Source organism: Xiphophorus couchianus, chromosome 12 (genome assembly GCF_001444195.1).
Source record: "Xiphophorus couchianus chromosome 12, X_couchianus-1.0, whole genome shotgun sequence".
Taxonomy (NCBI): Eukaryota; Metazoa; Chordata; class Actinopteri; order Cyprinodontiformes; family Poeciliidae; genus Xiphophorus; species Xiphophorus couchianus.
Window position 1 is genome coordinate 2,038,733 of NC_040239.1, and position 23,919 is coordinate 2,062,651.

The following is a 23,919-nucleotide window of genomic DNA, read 5'->3' on the forward strand; positions in this document are numbered from 1 at the left end:
GACAAAAAATATATAATTTCATAGATGTGATGGAGATGAATCGCATCTCCTTCATACATCCTCCAAATGTTTAACAACATATTATACATAAAAATATATTATTGAAAATTGTTTTTGACGTACACATGAAGCAAATGTTTTGATATGTGTATATTTAATTTTTTCCTGTTCATATATATTAGTTTCATTTAGAAAAAAACTACATTTAAGACGTAAAAATCTGATAAAAAATATGTTCCTTACTCTTTCTACGGAGTGACTCATCCTTTCATTAGGCGATCTTTGATATATTGCAGTAGCTGTCGCAGTGCGCATGCGCGGCCCGCTGCCTCCGCTACCCCCAGCACCGCTCGGAGCTCAGAGAGCAGGTTGCCCGGACACCGTCGCTGCTGTTCCCGCTTACCCTCCGCCTCGGGAGCCGTTACTCGGATACAAACTTAGTTCCCGTCACCGGACACCGAGCAGCCGACAGGAACAAACCGCTTGTGGAGGCGCTGTGACCGGCTGAGCCTCCCCCTCCTCTCGTCGGTTCACCTCGCGGTGGTCAGCGGACACTCGCTGGAGGTAGGTGTCCGCTTCTGGGGGGCTGCTTTCGGGATGAACTGAGGGAGGGGGTTCGCTGCTGTTCTGCCCCACGCTGCTCGGGTAACTTCAGCCTTCTGTTGGCTCTGCTTTCCTGCTGAAATACCAACTCTGTTAAAGTGTGACTGTTGTTGAAACGAGCGGCTTTAACGGCGAGTTTTCCGTTAACCGCGTGGAAAACACGGAACCGTCTCGTAGATTTCCTGCAGCTCAGGTTTTATCCCTGTGGTCAGAACAGCTGGTTGAACAGAGGCTTGGTAGTGTCTGATAAATAAAGTTAAACTAGTTTCTGAATATTATTGTTGTAGTTGTGGTCAGGAGAAATTGCTGCACTTGTTTGGAGGAACACCTGCTCCCTGATTGAGACCTATGATGAGTGATGGCTGCTGGTATGGATGAGGGGAATAAATGATATTTATTGTAATAACGTAATGTTTATGTTGGTTTTTGGTAATGCACTCGCCCTGTTTCCGCTTATCTGATCCGGGACGGAACCACAGACATCCCTCAGAAACACCTCCTGCTCATTCTGGCGTCCCAGACTGGATCTATGAACCGTGCAGAGCATTCTGGGTAGCAAAATAATCTACAGAATAATCTCCAAAATAAAAATGTTAGCATTCTGGGTAGCAAAATAATCTACAGAATAATCTCCAAAATAAAAATGTTCAGTTAAAAAACAACAACATTTTGTTGCTGAATTATTGAATATATAGACATATGAGCTAAAAAAAACAAAAACCTAACATATCGTTTTAAATCTGTTACTCAGCCATCAGATTAGCTTGAATAGCTTCGCTGATTGGCTAACTCCTTTTAGCACAATAATACTTTTTTCCAGCTTCCCATCACATCGTTTCTTGAAGCAGAAATTAAGTACATCGCTTTTGCATGTGATGACGCTTGTGCATCATATTTACAGCCGTACCAGAAACTTGTGAATACCAATGTTCCGACCGGAACCTTTTAATGTAAAAGAAAAAAAAAATAATTATGTAAAAGTTAAAATCTATGTATTTAATTATTTGAAATTAATGAGTTAAAGTCTTGACCCTGTGCTTTGGTCTCAACTCGCTCATTTTTAAAGGACATTTTTATTTACAGAGACTGAAGTGTCTAATTTTAAAATTTCAAATATTTTCCAGTTCTTGTGTTACATGTTAATTAGAATTTAAATTTTATTAATTTTTGAGAATGTGTTCTTGAATTATTATGCCATTACCATTATATTACTTGAAAATTGTCTCAAAGCAACAGTATTATCTTTATCGCAATAACTTCTGGAGTAATTTACTGTCCAGCAAAGTTTGTTATTGTGACATGTCTAAGTTTAGATTTATTCAGTGATGCTGACATGAGGTAACTCTAATGACAAGGTGTGGAAAATATTTCTGTTTACTTGACTGTAGCAGTGAATCTGTTGGTAACAGCTGTAGTAAACCAGAGCAGGGAACAGCTAAATAAAGTGAAATCCTTATTGTTGCATCAGAGTCGAACGTTTAATCCGATTAAATACAAAACATCATCCACCGGGGAGATTTCACAGCACTTTAGCTGCTTTTAGTTTGAAGCATGAAGCAGATTTTGATTTTGACATTTGGAGATTAATTAGTTGCACGACTGGAGAATTTAATTTGACATGTCTTAAAATTGCACAAATTCTCATAGGAACAAACAAGACTTGTAAAAGCTTTCTTTGAATGGTTTGTGGTGGAGTCTGATGATACCCTGAACCCCCGGCGGCGGTTGGAGCAGCGGTTTGGTAGCCATGGCGGCTCCTGGGAAATAACTGACATGTTTCTGACGGTCACGTCTCTGCAGCACATGGAGGGAAAATGAGCTGAAACTAAATGAAGTTAAAGCCGTCGCAGAATTAAAGCCAATAAAAACTAATTACATGGAATAACAGTTATGAACTGGTACAGGTGTGTTTTCTCTGTGGACCAAAAAACCCAAAATTGAAATAAAATTCAAGCTAATTTTGTTGTCTTACAATAGGAAATACTTTGAGCTCTGGTTGTTTTATCAGACATGATGCCAGGTCATAAAAATCTGGATTTTTAGTAGCGAATAAATCAGCATCAGCATCGGTATCGGCTGATGTTAGTCATCTTCTAACTAATCAGGATGAATCAATTATTGAAGTTATCGTCTATTAGTTTAGCAATCAGTTAATCATTAACCAGAGCATACAGACTCAAAATAGATCATTTGCTGAAAGAACAGCACATTCATAGCAGTAAAGCAAAAACTGTACAAAAAAATATACATTTCACATTTAAGATAAAAAGGTGTCTGTAAATCTGGTCTCCCCAGAACTCCTCAGTCCTGGGAACTTTATCTGGACCTGGTTCAAATTCAGTGAAAAAAAATCTCATATTAAGAACATTTTCTATCCAATTAATAATTGATCAATACAAAAAAATAATCAGATCAGCCCCACTATTGATGTCAAGTAGAAAGGGCTGAACTTTCCACATGTTGATGTTGGAAATATCGTTTTGCAGCAGATGCATCCTTGGCTACAAGTGATGAATCGTTTACTAAAGAATATGTTGGGGAATAAAATGTTTATGTTCTTCTTTAACAAGGGAATTGTTTATTTACTTCTCTTAACGTATTTGTTATATTGTATAAAAAGGCTTGAATGGTTAAATGAAAAATCTACAGCATGCACCTATTTTATTATTCAGTTAATGAATTAATTGTCAGAATAATTGATATATTAATCAATAACTAACATAATCGTTAGTTAGGATTAACATTTTCACTCTATACCGATACTCAGTAAGTTTGTTCAAGAGAAATTACTGATGATGATGATAATAATGAAGCTCGGCTCTGATGTTCTGACAGCTTCATCTTAACGAGGATTAAATTGAGACGTCGGCTTCCTGTCTCCTCAGGTGTTCAGTGGAGGATCGTTATCCTGCTGAACCGTCTGCCGGCCAATCAGAACTCTTCTCCTTTTGCATTTTTCACATTTGCCTGACCTGGATAAAGACTTATCATTTGTCTGGGTTTCAGCCCAGGGCCGGTGCGTTCAGGGAGCGTAGGACTCCTCTGTTAGTAGAAGCTGTAACCTGAACCCGATATCGGACCGGGTCGCCTCGGGTCGAGCCGCAGCTTCAGGTGTTGATGAAGACGCAGCAGCGCTCTGCTAAGTGAGGATTAGGTGTGGACATGATATCCTGATCTGGTAGTCCAACAGGAAATCCTCCCACAGGGAAACCCGAATGCTGTGTTCAGTTTAGTGACACAAATCTCACTTTGTGATCTAAAAGGAACATGGAAGAATCAGGGATCACCGATCCAGTTTTTCATTTCCGATACAATATCTGAGGATCAGTATCGCCCAATGCTGATCTGATACAGAGAAACAGCTGAATTAACTTAAAATGTTTTATTTTTTTAAAAACTTGAACATAAATGTACTAAATTACAGTATAAATTTATTTGCTAACTCTGCACCAGTACAGCAAACTGAAACACACCAAAAGCTTCACCAGTTTGGTCAGACAGTTAAAACAACTTTAATTATTTCAGTCAGAGCAGTTAGCAGTAGAACAGCCAATGGAGAAAAATAATAAATACATAAAAATAATCTGCAACAAATCTTCTTTCAAATGGTTCAGAAAACACCATAAGGAATCCTAAATATAATGTAAAATAAATAATAAGGAATTATACTGGACAGATCTGCCCTGATGGATCAGGAACATTGCTTCGATATTCAATCTGGACTTTTCTCTACAATATCGGACCAATTCAGATACAAATATCTGATCAGTGCATCTGTAGTTACTAATGAGAATGTATTTCAGGAGCTATAATAGCTGCCGTGCAGTCACAGCCGGACAGTTCCTAAAAATGGAGTAATAAATAGTTTCTACCGTTTTATCGTTATCAAAATATTACCAGGAAATATCGTGATAAACTTTACATCCATATGACCCGCAAGATTCCTCACATGAAGAAGACAAAGATCCTGCTGAATCTCTGCTGCTCTCCACAGCTGATCCACTGGAGTCGCACACACTTCTCACTCAGCTGCACTGTGTGTGTGTGGGGGTGTGTGTGTGTGTGTGTGTGTGTGTGTGTGTGTGTGTGTGTGTGTCTCTGGGGACTGCCCTCAGTCCTGGCTCGCTGCTGCATGTAAAACAGAAAGAGATTGATTAGACAATCCCCTGGAAGCACTTCTTCCCCTCACCTGGCCTCGTTCCTGAACTCATCTGCCCACAGCCATCACAAAGCAATTATTGCCACGGTGATAATTGTTTGAGTCAGGGTTCTGTGGAGTCCAATCAGGCTTTCTTCTCGTTTTTTCCCCAGGGACAGTAGATTAAAACAGGAGGGAACTGAAGCCGGTTCCACTGAGGGCGATTTAAAGGAGACTGTCTGAAGGATTCCCTGCACTGAGACATAAAAACATCCAGACTCTGAAAAGCCAGCAGGAGTTCAGTCACTGCAGAGAGGAAGAGTCTGGACAACATTAATGCTGCAGTTAATTATTCAAACAATGCTTTTAGTTTAAGATTCTGTAGGAAACATCTTCAAACTGACCAGGATCTCAATGCAAAGAGAATATAGAGTTTAATGACTCAATATCCTGAAACCTTCAGGCTGGGAGTAAATTAAGATGTAGCGACAGTGGAGAGGAAAAACTGCACTTTGACAGGAAGAAACCTCCAGCAGAACCAGAGCCAGGCTTGGTGTGGGAAACTTTTACCATCTCAGGATTTGATTCAGGAGCTGCATGAAGAGCAGATGAAATGTTGGTGACCAAATTAGACGCTCAAGCCAGAAATACAACTGTTTCTGTTTGTTTTGTGATTGACTGGAACCTTGATGAAATATGTTATTAGATGGATTATTAATGGGAAACATCGTGAACATGCTGAACTTCAATGAACCTCAGAAAATTAAAACAGCTCAGAACCCAGTAGTGTCTAAGAGAAGCATGTTAGGATTGTTTTAGGACAATTTTCCAGTTTTCATTTTTTAGAATTCTTTGGCTGCGTTCACACTGCAGCCTGAAGTGACCCAATTCCGACTTCTTGTCGAATTGGATTTTTTTGCCGTGGCCGTTCACACTGCCAAACATATGCGACCTGTAAGTGTTCTGCAGTGTGAACGGGCAACGACCTGAAAGTGTCCCGCATGCTCAGTAGAGGGCGCAATAACGTCAGCGTTCTCAGTGTTCTGCCAACCAAAGAAGTGCTCAGTGTTTGTAATAAAGATGGAGGCTAACTTCATCCTCATTATAGTCCGTCATGGTCGTTGTTGTTCTTCCCGCTTGCGTGCATCAGGAGGCAGAACAGTGAGACTTGTTGAGTGTCTGACGTTCAGTTCGGATGAATGCGACCTGGACGTTACGTCACATTTGAATCAAATGCATATCGGATATGGGTCGCATTCGAAAAGAATCCGACCTGTGCTGATGTTGCTGTTGTTGTTGATGTTGTTGTTGTTGCTGCTGCTGCTGCAGGCGTCCAGGTGATCTGCTGCTGTTGTTGTTGCTGTTGTTGCTGCTGCTGCTGCTGCTGCTGCAGGCGTCCAGCTGATCTGCTGCTGTTGTTGTTGTTGTTGTTGCTGCTGCTGCTGTGTTGCTGTTGTTGTTGTTGCTGTTGTTGATGTTGTTGTTGTTGTTGATGTTGCTGTTGTTGTTGATGTTGCTGTTGTTGTTGATGTTGTTGTTGTTGCTGCTGCAGGCGTCCAGCTGATCTGCTGCTGTTGTTGTTGTTGCTGTTGTTGTTGATGTTGTTGCTGTTGTTGATGTTGCTGTTGTTGTTGATGTTGTTGTTGTTGCTGCTGCTGCTGCAGGCGTCCAGCTGATCTGCTGTTGCTGTTGCTGTTGTTGTTGATGTTGTTGTTGTTGCTGCTGCTGCTGCTGCTGCAGGCGTCCAGCTGATCTGCTGCTGCTGCCAGAGAGCTGACCCCCTCCTGGCTCTGGTTCTGGTTCTGGAAATGAATGTCTGTAGTAAACTGGGCTGAGTGCTGAAGGCGGCTGGACCGGAGCCAGTACTACGCTGCTGCTCATCAGAAGCAGCCGGTACTCACAGTTCACACAGTGCGGTCTCATTGGGTCCAGCCTTTTGGTTCTGGTTCTGAATTCCCTGAATAACGACTTCCTGTTCTGATTTGATCTGTGAACAAGTGGGATCAGTAAACACAGGGATGAACATGAGCCGGTCAGCCTGGTTGGTTCTGCTCAGTTTGACCTTTCACCCCTTAACGCTGCTGTTATATTCCAGTTTTGGTCGTTATGATGATGTCATTTACCGCTGGATGTTTTGTGCTGATTGCTTCGGTTTGGACCCGTCAGGTGGGCTTGACTTTTCTGCTTTTACAACAGATTCAAAGTCATTTTTTAGTCTACTCATCATCGGCTGTACAGAATGTTGTGGGTCCAATAAATGCTGTCAGTGGCTGGTTTTGATTTGATCAGGAATCAGGTTTTCTGATAATATACAGTTTACTAAATTAAATAAGATCTGAGCATTTCATGACCATGATTCCATAATTCATAAAAATACTTGAATACATTAAATAAATAAATTGCCAAGACTTGGCAACATCATGATTGATGTGAATAACATTGGTCAGCTGAGGTTGTTATTAATGTGCTACAGGATTTATATCAACATATAAACATATTTATGTTTACATATTTATTTATATGTAAACATAGTACATATAAATAAACTTTAACTCAACTTGATGTCTGTAATGAGACGATGGCTCATTATTACAGACATAAAAAACTAAGTTAAATTAATAAAGTGTCATCCAGGCATTGATGCTTCAGATGTTTCTGTCTGTTTTTCATAAAACTGCTCAGTAATATTAATGTTGACTCGTAGTTTGTTGAAGGAAACAGGAAGTTCAGTCAGTTTGATGTCGACATTGATGGAGTTTATTCATCTATCAGTTATTTTTACCTGCACTGCGAAAAGGTAAATGATTCCTTAATATCAATTAAAAACTATTTGTTCCACAGGCAGATTCTTTCACTTGTAACATGGAGAAAATATCTTATTATAAGTGAAATAATCTACCAGTGGAAATAAAACTTTGGAAACTTTTTCATTAATATTAAGGAATTATAGACTAGCTGAGGCTCTTATATCTGAAAAGTTACTTGAAGTTAGTTTTGTCGTATTTCTAGTGTGCTATGACATTTGTACTAGAAACCAGACCAACACACTTTGGTAAAATTAAGAGTTTTTTGCAGCACATCCTGCTGGACGGCTCAACTACTCGCCTCAGATTCTCCTGGTGTGAGAAAACATTTCCTGTGGTTTTATGTCACGTTAAGTTTAGTTTGTAAATGTGACTTTTTTTGGCTTGGATTCACAGTAACAGTAACAGAAGTATTAATGAAATGTAAATGTAACCTGGTGTTTCTGGAGCAGGACGTTTTCCCCAAAAACAGAAAGTTTCCTGTTAAATGTCCAACCTTACCTGAGTTACTAAACATAAGAAGTTAAATATTTAAATTTCATCAACTCTTTCAAACTAAATCCATTAGTAGATTTTACTTAAGTCCACCCCCTGCCCATGCATTACCCACTCTGCTTTAGTGATTTGAATGTTTTCTGGCCGCTTACATGAAGCGCAGCCATTAATGCATTATTGAAGTCTAATCCTGCTGAGAAAATAACTCTAAAGCTGCTGTTTCATAACCACACACACACACGCGCACACACACACGCACGTGCCTGCTCACACACACACACACGCACACACACGCCATAATGGCATCACACAGATGTACTTCCTAAATTTACTGAAGGGCAGATTTCCTGCGGTGCGCCTGGATTAAGCAGGTTAATCTGGGTTAGAGACCTGGATGAGGACTTTCTGCTGGTTTCTGTTTCTGTTGGATGTTTGTTGAAAAGTTGAATCCAAATGAATTTATCTGCTTTTTATCGCTGGGTTTATATTAGCGGAGAGCTAACGGACATAAATCTCATCGGATTGAAACTCTGAACCTGATTAGAACATCCTGGAGTTTTAATAACTGCAGGAAATATGTGATCTGTAAACCTGAAAACACAGCTGATTAATTCATATCGTGGGTTCATAGTGACATTTCACGTTTAGAAAACTGACTGAAGCAGCAGAGATGCAACTCCTTCTAAGATGAGGAAGGATTTGCATAAATGTCTTGATTTATTCTGTTTTTCAGTTGCTACAGATTTTTCTGCTCTGCTTTTCTGTTAAAAGAATAAAACTGGAAAGAAAATGTTCCTTTAGAGCACAGGTATCAAACTCCAGGCCTCCAGTCGCAGTCCTGCAGGTTTTAGATGAGCCACAGGTACAAAACACTGGAATGAAACGGCTTAATTACCTCCTCCTGGTGTAGATCAGTTCTCCAGAACCTTAATGACCTAATTATTCTGTTCATGTGGTTCAGCAGAGGCTCATCTAAAAGTTGCAGGGCAGCAGGCCTCCAGGACTGGAGTTTGACACACCTGCTTTAGAGACTTAACTTCACAGAAACGATTCATTTCTGGTGCTAATTTATTACATTTAGGATTTAAGTTCTTAAAGTTTCCTCATTGAATAATACATTTCAGGAAGCAGAAATTCACTAAATGGCTATAAATGAATAATTCAAACAGTCTGCAGAGATCTTAGGATCAGTTTCATTAATTTGCAGAAATAAAAAAAATTCTACATTAAAAACATTTTTACTCTTTCAGCAAAGAGTGAAGCTGTATTTTTTTAGACTTTTCAAACATCCGCCGTCTTTCTGATGAACTCGGCGCCGTTTTTCTGTTGATTATTCATGAACTCTTTGATTAATTGAAAGATAATCAGTGAATTCAACCCATTTGTTCATTGGAGTCACAAAAGGACAGAATGATGGACTCCTCTTAGTTTCACATCATTTTAACTCCAACGTGCTAATGGAGTTTTTCCACAGCAGACACATTTATGCTGGTCACTGCAGGAGAAAACGGATCTCATTAATGTCGGCTCAGTCCCAGTGAGGTTCTGATCCAGTAAGATGAAAATGAGATCTCCAGGTTTCAGTTCAGCAGCTGAACTTTACCTGTTCACAACCACCAGCAACATATATTCAGACATTAATCCAAAAGATATAAATCTCACTATTTGATCTTCAAAGGTATTTTTGCACCATCGGGGGTCCATGAAGTCTGAGGAATTATGGAGAAGCGTTTAACTTATAATTGATCTTTTAGTGTCCCTGTTCTGGTCCAACATAACGTAAAAAATAAAAACAGCTGTGAATCTGCAGATTAATTTCTAAACTGATTTTAAACACATATCTGACTCATCAGCTCACATCTCAGCTTTTTGCTGAAGCTGCAGTTCAGTGACTGGTAACATGTTCAGGGCGTTCCTAGAGACAACCAGTAATATAAAAACAATTACAAGATGGTCCCAACAAGCTAAACGAGCTCCTGTGGGCTGTTGTGAGGTTACGGACTGTGATGCTCTGTTCCAGCCACCTGGAGACGACATCAGTGACTGGATGTGTGTTTAGACTCCACCCCACCAGTGAGAGGCTTCCTCAATAACAAATCCCTGATCACCAGATCTAGTTTTGAGGTCGTGCATGGATGCATCGATTAGCTATAAAAGGGGTTTGAGACTGGGTGTAAAATGAGTTAAAAAGCAGCCAAAGGCCAAAGAAAAGCTTTAAATGACCTTAAAATGATCACTGTAAAGGTTTCAGGGCTGCTTTAAGGAAAATGTGAGGAAATGAGTGATGACTATGGATGATAATTGTGTTTATAGCATCGGGCGAATAAAACTGCCGTAAATGTTTTTTTCTAAATAATACAACTTTGAAACGTTGGGTTTTGATTACCATTAACCTGCCGAGTCAGTTCAGTTAAACCAAGTAAAACGGTTTGACCTGCTAATAATCCAGGTTAACTCTGATTGGTTGAAACTGGGTCGATGGGGCATTTGGACCCATCGGTTTCCTGTTGTAGCATCTACTGAAACTCACTCTGTGATCCAGGATATCGGCTTGTTAAAGGTGATTTCCTTTCTGAGCTCTGAAAACCCAGAAAGGAAATCAGGTGATGATAAATTAATTCTAGGATTTTCTACTCAAACTCAGTTTTACCACCGTCTGTTAGTCCCAAAACGCCTCCAGAGGCCTGACCTACAGACCCTAGTGCATGCTGGGAGCTGACTGGTTTGTCTTAAACACCAACCCAACCTGCCTGACTGATGCGTTCATGTCGCCATGCCGACAGTGGCTTTGCAGTGCCGGCAGCTGGCTTTGCAGGCGAACTCGTCCGTCTCTGGAGCTCAGAGAGTGGGTCGATGGTGAAATGTTCTGTCGCCGTGTCTCTGGTTCCTCCTCAGTGTCCATGAACACAACGACATGTGGAGGGAAAACAGCGACTGGAAATATGGTGAGGAAATAATCAGGAGCAGAACTGACGGGTCCAAACGCCTCATCGATAGATTAATAAATAAAATAAAATAAAAAAATTGCCACATTATGCAAATGTTAGAAATACATTAAATTATGCAAATAAACAAAACTAACTTAAAAGTAACTTTCCACAAATAAATAGGAGCTTATTTTAAGTCAATAATTCCTTAATACTGATTAAAAATATTCTACTTCCATTGGTAGATTATTTCACATATAACAAGATATTTTCCATGTTAAAACAAAGCCGAGCCATTTTTTGGACTCTGCTTTCATTTTTCTCTCGGCGCCATCAGAACCTTTCGGTCCTGAAGTTTCACCTTCTGGTGAGCGGCGTCTCCGTCTGCTGAAGAGCAACTTGATTATCTGCTGCGTTGCCACCTACTGTTGCTCCTTCTCTCAGATAACAGGATGTAGAGGTTATGTTGATGGAAATCATTAAAATCCACATCATTAGCAAACAAGCCATCAGTGCTGTGTGTGTGTGTGTGTGTGTGTGCGCGTGTTCAACCCGCCCACGCTGTCGCTGTGCAGAAGTGACACAAATCCTCCTCTGCTCAAATTCTCATTTATTTATCAGAATACAGATAAACTGCCTGCTGTTAGAATCCAGAGAACAACATTCAGGTTTCTCCCTGATCCAGCCTTAGACTCATGGCTGCTCTCTGCTGCAGCGTTGGGAGAAACAGGCCTAATAAAAGCAGAGGTAGAAACTGCTTCCTGACTTTGGAACAGCAGAACTCCCTGGTGTGAGAAAGTGTGCCATCCCCAGCTTTTGGTTTAGCCACAGAAAGCTGCTGCCTTTTGTTGTCAGATCAAATGTTAGGAATGCTTTGTATGACAGAACGGTTTCTACCTTCCCACCTCGGCTGCTGAAAGCTCACAGGAGGAATTATTTGAAGTGCTGTGAGAACATAAAAGCCTCCACATGAAAGTTTCTGGCAGTAAAACCGGCCTAATAAACACGAGCCAAAATAAAACTGGAGGCTGAGGACAGGAGAGGCAGCAGGAGCCGCCAGGGCCTGGATACCTGCAGCTGGACCAGCTGGACGCTCAGGTCCATTTTAGTCTGACCTGTAACTCTGACTCTGATCCTGCTGTGGGAAGCTGTTTGTCTGAAAGCATCATTCGCTGATAACAGAGTCTTTGTTAAGGTCACAATACCGCCATGTTTTACTCAACGTCTCAGAAAGCTTTTAGGCTTCCTGACTGCAGTTCTTCTGGGTCCTGCAGGCGTTGGGCAGATTTTGAAAGCAGCTGATTATTTTCATTTCAAACAAACTTTAAGTTCCTGAGTGAGAAGTTCTCATCTGGTAATGAATGACTTTCTGCCTCAGTTAGAGCAGGGCTGGGCAATACAGCAATAATTATCTATATCACAATAAACACATGATCAATAGATAATGCGTCTGAAAGAAAGTTTTGGACATATTTACAAGTTTAACCACATAAACTTGTAAATATGAAGGCATATTGTGTGTGTGTGTGTGTGTGTGTGTGTGTGTGTGTGTGTGTGTGTGTGTGTGTGTGTGTGTGTGTGTGTGTGTGTGTGTGTGCGTGCAGAGTGTGTGGCTCAGATTACACTCGCTACACCCAGTTTTAGATTAAACTGTAACCCTTATTATTACAGAATGAAATAACTGGAATCAAAAAATATCTACTGGACTCTTCTGTGCAGGCAGAGCTCAGAATCCTTGGTTCTGATTCGGATTCTGTCGGGTCATTCTCACTGAGTCAGAAACGTTTTTTTTTTTTTTAGCTAAGTGAAGTTTCTAAACTTTAATGTCTGCTGTCTGAAGCTGGATTAGATTATTTATGCTTCACTGCATCTCGTTTTAATTATTTTAAGTCTTTTTAGGTGTTTGAATAAAATCTTTGTTGATCTCCACCTGATGGTTCATAATGAGTCTGACTGACATTAACTAGTTTTAGGCTGTTTCTGATGTTACACGTTTTCTGTTTTTGTCTCCAAGTCTTTCTGGTTTCTGACCTGTGAAAGTTGCTTTATGAACTAAAGTTAGTCTGAGTTGTTGTTCTGTTCTTCTCTTATTAAAAAGCAACAGCAGCGATTTGTTTTCTGCCTAACGAGCGCCTCAGCTGAACAACTGGGAACCTTATTTGGCCTCAGTGCCTAATTGCTACTAACATTTCTCTTCAGCTGGAGATTAATGATAATAATAGTTTAGTTGAATAAGATGAAATGATTTTTCTCTGGTCCGTCTCGTAACGTGGGCGTTCTGAGGTCCTGCTGGAACATTTCTGCATGTGAGGCTTATGCAAATAAAGCCGGATCTCTGGGAGCTGTTTACAGCCTCTCTGGGTTTTAAAGCAGGTTGGCTTCATGATCACAGAGTCTATTTTTATGCAGAGGAAAAAAAAACTCTTTACCTGCTCTCCCCCTCCTGTCCTGTTATTTTTTTCTGTTGTTCTTTAATCAGCGTTGTCTTTTTGCCACATGCTGAGCTCACCATCTGCCGCTGCTGTCGGCGTCCTCAGAAAGTCATCGCTGTATTCCTGATTATCTGGCTTTAATCGCCTCCCCTTCAGGGAGACGCAAGGTTAGCAGGGAAAGCAGCTCGCATGAGGTCCAATAAAACCGCAGCAGTAAAGTAAATCCACTCGACCTTGAATGTCCGGCCTGAACTTATGGTAGATATGAAAACATCAGAGTGCCGCTGCGTTATGTTATAATACATTCTGTATTTTTGTTGCTATATCAACTTTTAGTTTTATGTTCTCAGTTTTTTACCCTTGCAGAGGTTACAGCTGAGCCAACAGCCAAACGATGCACTTCGTCCTGCCTTTACGCTGTTTTAACACAGACGGTCCAGTTGACTCTGTTTGATTGGGACCAAAACATTTATTTCATCTCCAGCTGTTGTTCTCTTTTCACTGCTCTGAGTCAAACCAACCAAACCTTTGAAAAACCTTTAAAACATCATCAGTTGGAATTTATTATGTTAAATCAAAATCTAATCATGACAAGAAATTTATCATGATAAATGAACAACAAACAATAAATGATGTAATAAATGCATCTTACAGGTTTTTAAATCCGACACCCAGTTACTACAGACCTGTAAACATCCATCCATCCATCCACTCACTTTCTTGGTTTTAATTTTTATTTTTTCAGTTTTTTTCTTGTTTCTGCAGTTTTCAAAAACTTTGGTGAATATAGAGATAAAATCATTCTGAATGTCTGCCTTTCATCTTTTCTCTCTTTCTCATCTGTGCCTCCATCACTCTGTGACCTTTACATTTATTACATTAGCATGAAAATACAACTTTATAAAACTTGGACTGTATTACCCAATAATTATTGCAGACGGCTCTTTGCCGTATGAATATAGAGGAGATTTATTGTGCAGCCTCGGTTCTTCCACCTCGTTCAGCTGCTGGTTGAGAGGAACCGGGTTAATCCAGGCCGATAAAGACGACGGGCCCGCAGCATGACAGACCCTCCACTGAATTTAACCAAATCAGTTTCACAACAGATTTAACTGTTAAAAAAAAAACAGCTGAATTTAAAACCAGAGACCCAACACACATGAACATAAAAACATATCAGGTTTCAGGTCCAAACCACATGAACTGGTTTCACTCACCAACATTGAGACGCCAACGGGAAATCTCAGAACCTCTCCAGACGAACTATGAATTCAGCCTGGAGGCTTTTCTGGATCAGCTGGACGGGTTCTGTCAGAATCTGTGAGGTTCTGCAGTTTGAACCAGGAAACAGAAACAACTGAAAGCTGGAGGTTTAATGTGACTGAAAGGTGAAAGCTGAGCAGCGTCACAGTAAATCCTGGATCATCTGCAACAAACGGTCCAAAAACAAAGATCGGCGTTAAATCACCGTGGCAACCGATACGACCCATGACCTGTCGGTTTCTGACTGCCATGTTTGGTGTTTTTTTTCCCTCCACAGTGGGACCTGAGAGGCTGAGCAGTGGGAGGCGTTGGACTGCATGAGGAGGCCGAGCGACAGGACGCTGGTCCTCACCTAGACCCCGCCCCCATCGACCCTTGACCCCCACACCGCACCGACATGGTGAGATTCCTCTGTTTACTGGTAGCTGAGGTGAACTAGTAGCAGTAATCCCAGTTCCTCCCAGTCTCTAAAGGTTTCTGACACCTTCACCAGCTGCGTTTCCATTGTGTGTGAAATCTTTGTCTATATTCTGCTAAATTCACCATTGCTGTGTTTTTATTGAGACATGAAATTAAAATAAGCTCCTCCTCCTTCCTGTCATCTTCTTCTTCATTTCTGATAGTAGTAACATCCGGTTGTTGATCATGAGCTAAAAAAGTTTATCCCTTGCAGTTTTGCTGAACACATCTTTTTGAATAAGGCTGGGAAACACCTGATCCAGCACAGAAACATTTTATACAACATTTCAACATTGGAGTGTTTCCAATGAACAAATTGATTTTTGTACTTTTAATTTTTACAGAATTTTGTGGTTCATGGAGATGCAGCTACTAAGCCCAATATATATCAAATAACATCGATATTTACTGTCTTGAAATTCTCCTACTGTCTCTTTAAGAAACTCCTGCTCTTTCTGAAGCTCCGCCTTCAGGAAGTCATCACATCATGGCTCCTCTACTAACCCCTTGAACACCTTGTTTACCAGCGTTGCTCTGACCAGCAGCTCCTATAATGAGCTCAGCTGTTCCACCAGGTGTTTGCTAATTGCTGCTGGCTAGTCTGAAGGAGCTTAGTGTCGGGGAAAGGTACTCTGTAAAGTCCAAAAATGACCAAAAGTTTCTCAGAGGGCGGATTGATGGTTCTGATTTGATAACTGATCAAATCGTCATCAGGGCAAAAGGATTCAAGTTGATCTGGAAGAAGAATGGAGCGTGAAGCTAGCAGGAAACCGTCATCTTCCTGAACTTCAGCTCAGCTGCAGCTAGAGGGCGCTTTGTTCTTTCATCTGGAGACGCATTTCCACCCTGAAAACATGAATAAAGTCTTTCTGCTTCTCACTGAAAACCGTTCTGTCGTCTGTCTTCCTCTGGATGTTTTTTACAGGGAAACCCAAATGTTAAAGCAGTTTTCTCTGCTCTGAGTGTCACGTTAAACTAAATGTCAGCTACAGGCAAACTGTGGATGTAATTAAGTCCGTCAGCGTCGTCAAACTCCTCCATCCTGCAGGTAGCGGGCCTGATGGAACGCCGGGCTCCGATCCAGAATCCATGTTAACGTCTTAATCTTTCATCTGAGCGCCGTTAATGTTTAGTTTTGTGGGTTATGGCTGTCGACACGACCCCACTCTCCTCCGCCCCCGGCAGCTCGGAGATTAGCCAGGCTGTGATGAACGACCTCACAACTCCGCTCAGAACCGCCATGAATTATTTACACGGCGTCATAAATAACACGCCGTAATGAGGAGCGCTTACAGGCTGCCGGGGGCGGAGGAGAAGATGGAGCGAGGCGACCTTGGACCTGACGGCCGGTAGATGGAGGATCTCTGGCCTGAAAAACCTGACATCCGGTTCGCTCTGCAGCGGAGAGAGGACAGTTCAGTGATGTCACAGAGGTCACAGTTGAGCAGATGAAGCTGAATCAGGGCCGTGATGCTCAGACCTGCTGCAGCTCAGGATGTTTCAGGTGTTTCTGTTATTTCTGACACCACAGTTAGAGCTGCAGTGTGTAACTTTTATAAAAATATGCTTTAAAACTGTCACCATGTTGTGATAATTTAATATGAGACAGAAAATCTGGAAAAATCTGATCATCTGTTCCCCCCTGAGCTACTATTAAAGAAATGCTCCAAAACAACCAATCAGAGCCAGCGGGAGGGTCTTAGCGCTGTCAGTCATACTCATGTACGTGCTGCTAAATGTGACAAGACCCTCTTCTTGGCTCTGATTGGTTTGATGACTTATTAGGACCGTTATAGACAGATAATGAAAAAGAATTAAATTGTCTGGAAAAACTCTGAAATGTTGGGATTAAACTCAGAAATGTCCTGATTTTTTTGGCAGAGGTTTACTACTTTTTTCCATCTACAATGTTCTCTATTTGCAGATTGGTTGTTTCTGACTGAGTGCATTTCTGCAGTTATTACTGGGAACACTGGGAGAAGGCAGAGGAGCTTGATTTTTTCCCCACAGGTTATCTGACTTATACTGTCACAACATAAGGAGAATTTTAACAAATATGACAAAATCTATTTTTTATAAGAGCATCTTTAAAGACAAAGAGTCCAGGTTTTTATCTGAGTTACGACAGTTTCCTGCTGTTAGTCTAATTATCTGCTTGATGCGTTACTTTGATGATCTGCTGCTGATAATCCCTCTCTGCAGCATAAAGCCCAAAGTTCTGATGGTTCTGTGCTGGCGACCTTTGCAGCGCGGCGTCCAGCCGGGCTGGAAGTGGAAACACTCCTGGAAATGAGCATCAAGGAGGGAAAATGCCACTTCCACTTAACGACTAAAAAACATCAACATATGAGCGTTTAAATGGCCGCCGTCCTCATCCATCACTTCGGCAGAGTTCATCTTCTTCTATGGTGGCTGTAACTCTGCTGCAGATCCTGGATTTATGTCTGCAGGTTTTAATCAGGTGCAGAACCAGAACCAGTTCTGCTCAATAAAACTGGATCATTAGTTTTCCTCAGAAAGGCAGCAGCTGTAATTAAAACAGCCGTCTAACTCGTCTGCCTGGGTGTTTGTGTACATGTGGGCAGTCGGGCGATGAAGGTTTGATTACAGCGGAGCTGCAACTAACAATTAATGTAGTAATTGATTTAATCTATTGATTATTCTAACGATTATCAATTAATCGAATTTTAAAAAGTCAGTGGTTTAGATCGCTGATCTGTGTCTTTCTGGTTTTAACCTTTTTATTTAGCTTGTATACATATAAAAGTGTCTTTAATGATAAAATGAAAGGTCTCCATGGTAACCTCCAGCTGCTGTGCTTTCTCTCTCTTCTCACCCTCAGAGGTCGTTCCGGTCGTTTGCCAACGACGACCGCCATGTCATGGCCAAACACGCCAGCGTCTACCCGGCGCCGGAGGAGCTGGAGGCCGTCCAGGCGCTGGTGTCCATCGCAGAGGGAGCTCTGAAGAAGGTTTCTGACTGGATGGACGGCCTGAAGGACTCCCCAGGGAAGACGTCCAGCTGTGATGACGAGGAGGAGGAAGATGCTGCTGAGACGGAGTGAGTCTGATTATGGGCCGGTGTTACAAACACAGTGAGTTCACCGTAGGAACAGTGACCCTGTGCAGCTGCAGGGCAGACGTTGGTGCTGTGAGGTAATCGGGCGCTGGCCGCCCTTCCTCTGTCTCAGCCCAGCTGGAGTGCCGGTTCTGTGCGGGGTGACCCGGGTCGGCCTGCTGGCCAAAGGTCTGCTGATCAGAGGCGACACGGAGCTGGAGCTGGTGCTGATGTGCCGACCCAAACCCACCAAGCTGCTGTTGTACACCGTCAGCGCCAACCTGCCCCTGCAGATCCAGGTACAGAATCGTCAGCGCGCCCGCCCCTTTAAGACACGCAGGACCTCGCCTTAAAGGGGCGGCGTCATGTTAAGTCCATTTTACGTCATATTATAATGTTTTTCCCTCATATAAAACAAACCTGGAGTCTTACTTTGATTTTTTTCATGCATGTTTGAGAAATCCCTTAATCTCCATGGCAACCGTTCAGCTGTGCAAAACGCCTGGATGGACCAAACTCCGCCTACGAGGCGCAGCTCCTCCTCCAACCTGCAGAGCTTCTGCCAGAGCAGCTTTCACACCTCAGCTCCTTCAGACTAGCCAGCAGCAATCAGCAAAAATAATAAATGAATAAGAAAATGCTGTATGAAGCTCAAATATCATTAATAAAAAAATCCTGTCTCAGTCTAATTCTAGCTGCTACCCAAAGATCTGATTTATACTTTTTTTCTGTCAGCTGTAATAAATGTGGATGTTACTAGTGGATGGATCGTTGTGGTGTAAAGAAAAAAAAAAGTGAAAATGAGCCTCCAGCATCACTGTTTTCATCAATTTCTTAGTTTGTTGAAGGTTTTTTATAGAATAGAATAGAATAGAATAGAAGTACTTTATTCATCCCAGCAGGGAAATTACTTCGCAGTTACAGCATAGAGACAAGAGGTTCTGCAGTTTTAGGCAGGAAAGGATCAGAGAACAAAGTGTGGATAGACCTGAGGTCAGGGGTCAAACTGTATTTCCTAAGTGCATCACAGCTCCCTGACAAACAGTGACTTCACCTCCAGACAGTCGCTATGCTGTGATCCATCCCAGAACCCAGAGGATCAGTCTGGATCCGCTGTTCAGAGGCTGGAGGTTTTCCTCCGTTAATTACTCACCGCAGCTTCTTCATCAACAGAGGAAACTGTCTGAGGATCTCATTTCCTGCCGCTAACTGCAGCCTGACGGGCGGCGGCCTGATGGATGGAGCCGTGTTTACCTGACAGAGAAGCTGCAGATGAAACGCAGCGCCATGCTGGCAGGAACAGCAGGCAACAAGGCTCTGGTGCCGCTTACTTCCTGTTCATGTTGTCATGGAAATCAATGTAAAAGAATGAAATTTAATTCTCTGAATTTTATTTTTCTGATTCATCACCTTCCTCCTGATGAAGCTTTGGAAAGCCACAGAAAATCCCATTGAAACATAAATACCTCAGGAAAAAAAAAGTTTTATGCAAAATATTCAAAGTCTAGAAAATATATATTTTCTAGGCCAGGAGATTTCAGCAGGAAGAGGAATAAAACTGGGCTCTAATTAGCAGAGGAAACTAAACTAATGTAAATAAAACATAATTTTGCAATTACAATGTTTCCAATAAACATGAATTACAATTAAAATCACAAGTGAATAAGTTTGTTCATGTGATGAGTCATTAAAAAAACACTACTTCCTGTTCAGTGTTCGCCATGGTAATATCTGATTATTGATCATGTGACACATATGATGCGAAGAAGGTGCTCCTATTGCTGTTTTGCGAAATACACCATTTTTGATTCGGCCAAAAATGTCCCTCATTGTAGCACAAAAACTTAGTGAGTGTTTTTTTAAGTACTGTGTTTCCATGAAGCAGATTTATTTTCTTAATTCCAATTTGCTCAGTTTTATAGTGAATAGATAGACATCTACTCAACTGAGATATTTATTCTTTTCAAGTGTTTCTTTCCTGTATTGTTTTTTTTTACTTTGACACCAAAAATGACTGAAACATCTTAAATCTGAGGATGAATGTCTTTATTAATGATGCAGCGATTACAGTTTTCTGGCCGATCGCTGATTATGATCTTTAAAAAGCTCGACCTGCTGAGTGAATATTTTGGTCTGAAATGTTGCCAGTTAGTTGCTGCGTTGGCAGCAGTGTGGTCACTGACCTGGTGGGCGGGGCTAACAGCCAAACGAACAGAACAGGACAGAGGCTGATTTTCAGACCTTTGCTGATTTAGAGAAGATCAGTGGATTAGATCGGCTTCACATGGAAGTATTGACGATCACTGATCTTTTAAGGAAATCAGCCGGCTGATAAATAAGTGCACCCCTAGTCTTTATTTTCCTGGTCACTATGGTAACGGTGTCGCTCTGTGTTACAGACGATGACAGACGACAGGTATGAAGTCCAGTCGTGTGTCTCTGAGGCAGCGATCCTGGTCTGTAGCACCAAAGATCCCAGACTGACCCTGAAGATCACCCTGACCTCGCTCGCCATGAGGGAGGAAGAGGAAGATGATGAAGGTACTCACTCGTTTCTCCGTCTCATCACATCGAGGATGAACTGGAACATGGGAGGAGAAACCGGAGCCCAGAGGCTCGGAGCGCTGAAAGCTGAGAGGCGATGGATCTGGGTCAGCAGCAGCTGGACGGAGGATTTCCTGAGAGGATCGATGGAAAAGCGAGCCGCCCGTCTCCGCGTCAACGCGTTCGGGACGGACTCTCTGATCCGATTGGAGCTCAGAGGCTCCTGTCCGCTTTAAACCCAGTCTGAGGCGGCGGTAGAAAACGACAGGAAGCTGTCAGCCTGCCATCACTCAGCTTCTCAGATCTTCAGCGCTGTCTGAAGTTCTGGCGTTCCAGAACGACGAGCCGCTCCGGGTTTCTGCTCCCAGCAGGAGCGTTTGGGACAAACTTTCACAGAATAGAAAAATGTTTCCTGCCAAACGGCTTCAGAGCGCTCTGTCGAGTGAAAACCTCCAGAAAAAACAGGATTGTTCCTCGTTCAGGTCCGTCGTCCTGGCAACAACCAAACATCTAAACTCAGGTTTAACATTCTGCTGGTAAATATGAGCAGAAACGACTGATCACAACGTTTCACACATTTAAAAACATTAAAGCATGTAAACTGTCTCTGGTTTATAACAGATCCAGGATCAAATAACTCTGAAGATGTTTGAAGATGTTTCTTTATTCTTTTTAATTCCAAAGGTCCATATGACCTCACAACAGAAACATAATAACTGCTGTGTTGACGTTTATGATTAAAGATTGATATGAATTGAAATTTAATATTAAATTAAATGACTTCAGTTCCCCTCCTCACCATCTGAGTTGCTATAGTTTCCACCGTGTCCAAAACCATCCAAAGCGTGGGTCAGAGGTCACGATGAGCCGTACGGTGTCCTGTGAGGTTTGTTTGTTTTTACAGGTCAGGCAGTTTATGGCCCTGATGATGAAAACTGAAACATTTACCGTGATCCAGAGAAACGAAGCGATTGTTGAGTTTTTCTTTCTGCTCACCTGAAGCTGCAGATTCAGAGTTTATGATTAAAACTTTAATTCACCTCACTGTGAAAACGAAGCTCATTATTTCCTCCCAGCCGCCGTTCGGCTTTTATCTGAAGGTTTTCCTGATTTTATCTGAACTTTATTACTTCCTGTCAGCTGCTGTCTCTGAATGAAGGTGGAAATTACAATCCAAAGGAATGTTGATATTGTTTTATTGTTTCCATGTTCACTCACCAGAGTATAGGTGCAAATAAATTCATCTTTATTTCTAAGACGGTAAAAGAGGACGAGTTAAGGTGGACTGTTCAGCTGAATTATGTCAGTAGGTCCACTTTTGTTTCTGCATTTCACTGAGCTGCGTTCTGCAGAACGACTTGGCTGCATTAAGAGGGATTTTAAAAGGTAATTATTTCAAATTTTAAAATATTTGGTACAAATCTTCCACTTTAGTCTAAAAACTAGTAGACTTTTTAGTAGTTTTTACTACTAGTTTAAAACTAGTAATAAAAGCTACTAGTTTTTAATCTGTAATCTAGTCTCTCATTTTGTCCTGCAGTAGCTGATAACACTCTGATCTTCAGTGATTCATACCTTCATCCTCTGATCTGCGGAAAAGCTGCATGTTGTCACGTCTCCTTCTCTCGTCAGTCTTATAAATCTTTCTGTGACAGAACAAGCCCCCCGCCCCCACCTGTTGCTCATTAGGTCAAATCAGAGGGTTGACCTAATATACTTTTAAACTCTCCGTTCTTCTTCCTGTTTGTTTTTCCAGAGGAAGTTGATCAAGAGGAAGGCGAGCCGAGGTGTGAGGAAGAGGAGGAGGAAGATGTGCTGGACAGGCTGAAGTGCCAGGCGGGGCTGGCGGCGCTCCGACACGCCAAGTGGTTCCAGGTGAGCTCAGCAGGTTCTGGGAGGAATGATCAGAGTAAAGACCCAGTTCTCTCTGCAGGTGTTGGCATGACGACCTGATGCTGATTCCGCTGCTCCACCGTCACGTCGGGTTTTGTTCTCTTGATCTGATGAAGGTTTAACTCTCTGGTTGCTGGTTTTCTCCCAGGAGAATCGTTTTCTCCCATCAGGTCTGCAGCTCAGGCATCAGATTACTCACAGTTGGTTTTCAGTTCAGGTTGTTTTCGTTAAGATCAATGTTTTTTATTCATATTGTGAAGGATCACATTAGAAATGGTTGATGCATTTTCAATTTCACAAAAAAAATTTATGGTCACTTAAGGTGGCTTTCTCTTAAAAAAAGATAAGAAAAGCCCTAGTGGGGCTGGGCCGTGGGGTCCAAGCCAGTTAGCAGCCTCTACTTTCTGCTAGGAAGTAGAGATTACTTCCAGGTCATACACGAGGGTGATTGACAGCACTAAGACCCTCCTTCTGACTCCTGAAGTCAGAAGGAGGGTCTTCAAGAGGCGGTGCATTTTTACAAATGGTAATCTAGTCAATAGGTCAGAGGTCACGGTGTTTCAATTCAAAACTGAATCAAACGAGATGAGTGAAGTTTGATCTGGTTGAAGGTTTGATTCCCTCTGAATCTGCTCCAGTTACACTGACTAAACCTCCAGTTCACGGCCGTCAGCAGCGTGTCGGCGCTCCAGAGGTCGTGACCTTGCCTCTCTCTGCTGCCTGTTGAAACTCTCCTCACGCCTCCGTCTGTCCCTCAGGCCCGGGTCGCCGACCTCAAGTCCTGCCTGGTGGTTCTGCGGGTTCTGAGGGACGTGTGCAACCGCCAGCCGGAGTGGCAGCCTCTTCAAGGATGGGTAGGTGCCGCTCAGCGCAGGAGCTACCGGAGGTCACGACCTCTGAGCCCCTCTGGTGGTCTTATGTGTCTGTGCAGCCGCTGGAGCTGATCTGCGAGAAGGCCGTCGCCACTAGCAACCGGCCGCTGGGTCCAGGAGAAGCTCTGCGCCGGGTCATGGAGTGCGTCGCCTCAGGGATCCTGCTACCAGGTCAGAGGTCAGAGGTCACGGGCCATTCCATTCCAGCTTTATTTAGAAAGCATTTCAAAAATAACTCTGCAGCCTAAAACATGAGAAATAAATAATTTTTATTGTCTCTTTTATCACATAAAACTGATATGTTATATTATAATTTAACATAATGATAAAACTTTAAGTCCATATTTTCTACATCAGATAAATAACATAGCAGATGTTGGAACTGTCCTGGCTTTGAGCTGCATCATGGAGCGAAAAGCTGTTTGTTCCTGT

At 42.1% G+C, this 23,919-nt stretch overlaps 1 protein-coding gene across 3 annotated transcripts in view; it reads left to right on the forward strand.

Annotated features, from left to right (window-relative positions):
• The first annotated feature begins 316 nt into the window (after positions 1 to 316).
• The window catches only part of LOC114154776 (spermatid perinuclear RNA-binding protein-like), a 37,618-nt gene continuing 14,015 nt past the window's right edge, over positions 317 to 23,919 (forward strand). For all 3 annotated transcript variants that reach the window (XM_028034173.1, XM_028034175.1, XM_028034174.1), the window contains exons 1-8: positions 317 to 564; positions 14,940 to 15,062; positions 17,964 to 18,181; positions 18,312 to 18,477; positions 20,578 to 20,719; positions 22,479 to 22,597; positions 23,374 to 23,469; positions 23,547 to 23,658. In XM_028034173.1, the coding sequence (XP_027889974.1) occupies positions 15,060 to 15,062; positions 17,964 to 18,181; positions 18,312 to 18,477; positions 20,578 to 20,719; positions 22,479 to 22,597; positions 23,374 to 23,469; positions 23,547 to 23,658 (856 nt within the window). In that variant the 5' untranslated portion in view covers positions 317 to 564; positions 14,940 to 15,059. The remainder of the gene's footprint in view (positions 565 to 14,939; positions 15,063 to 17,963; positions 18,182 to 18,311; positions 18,478 to 20,577; positions 20,720 to 22,478; positions 22,598 to 23,373; positions 23,470 to 23,546; positions 23,659 to 23,919) is intronic.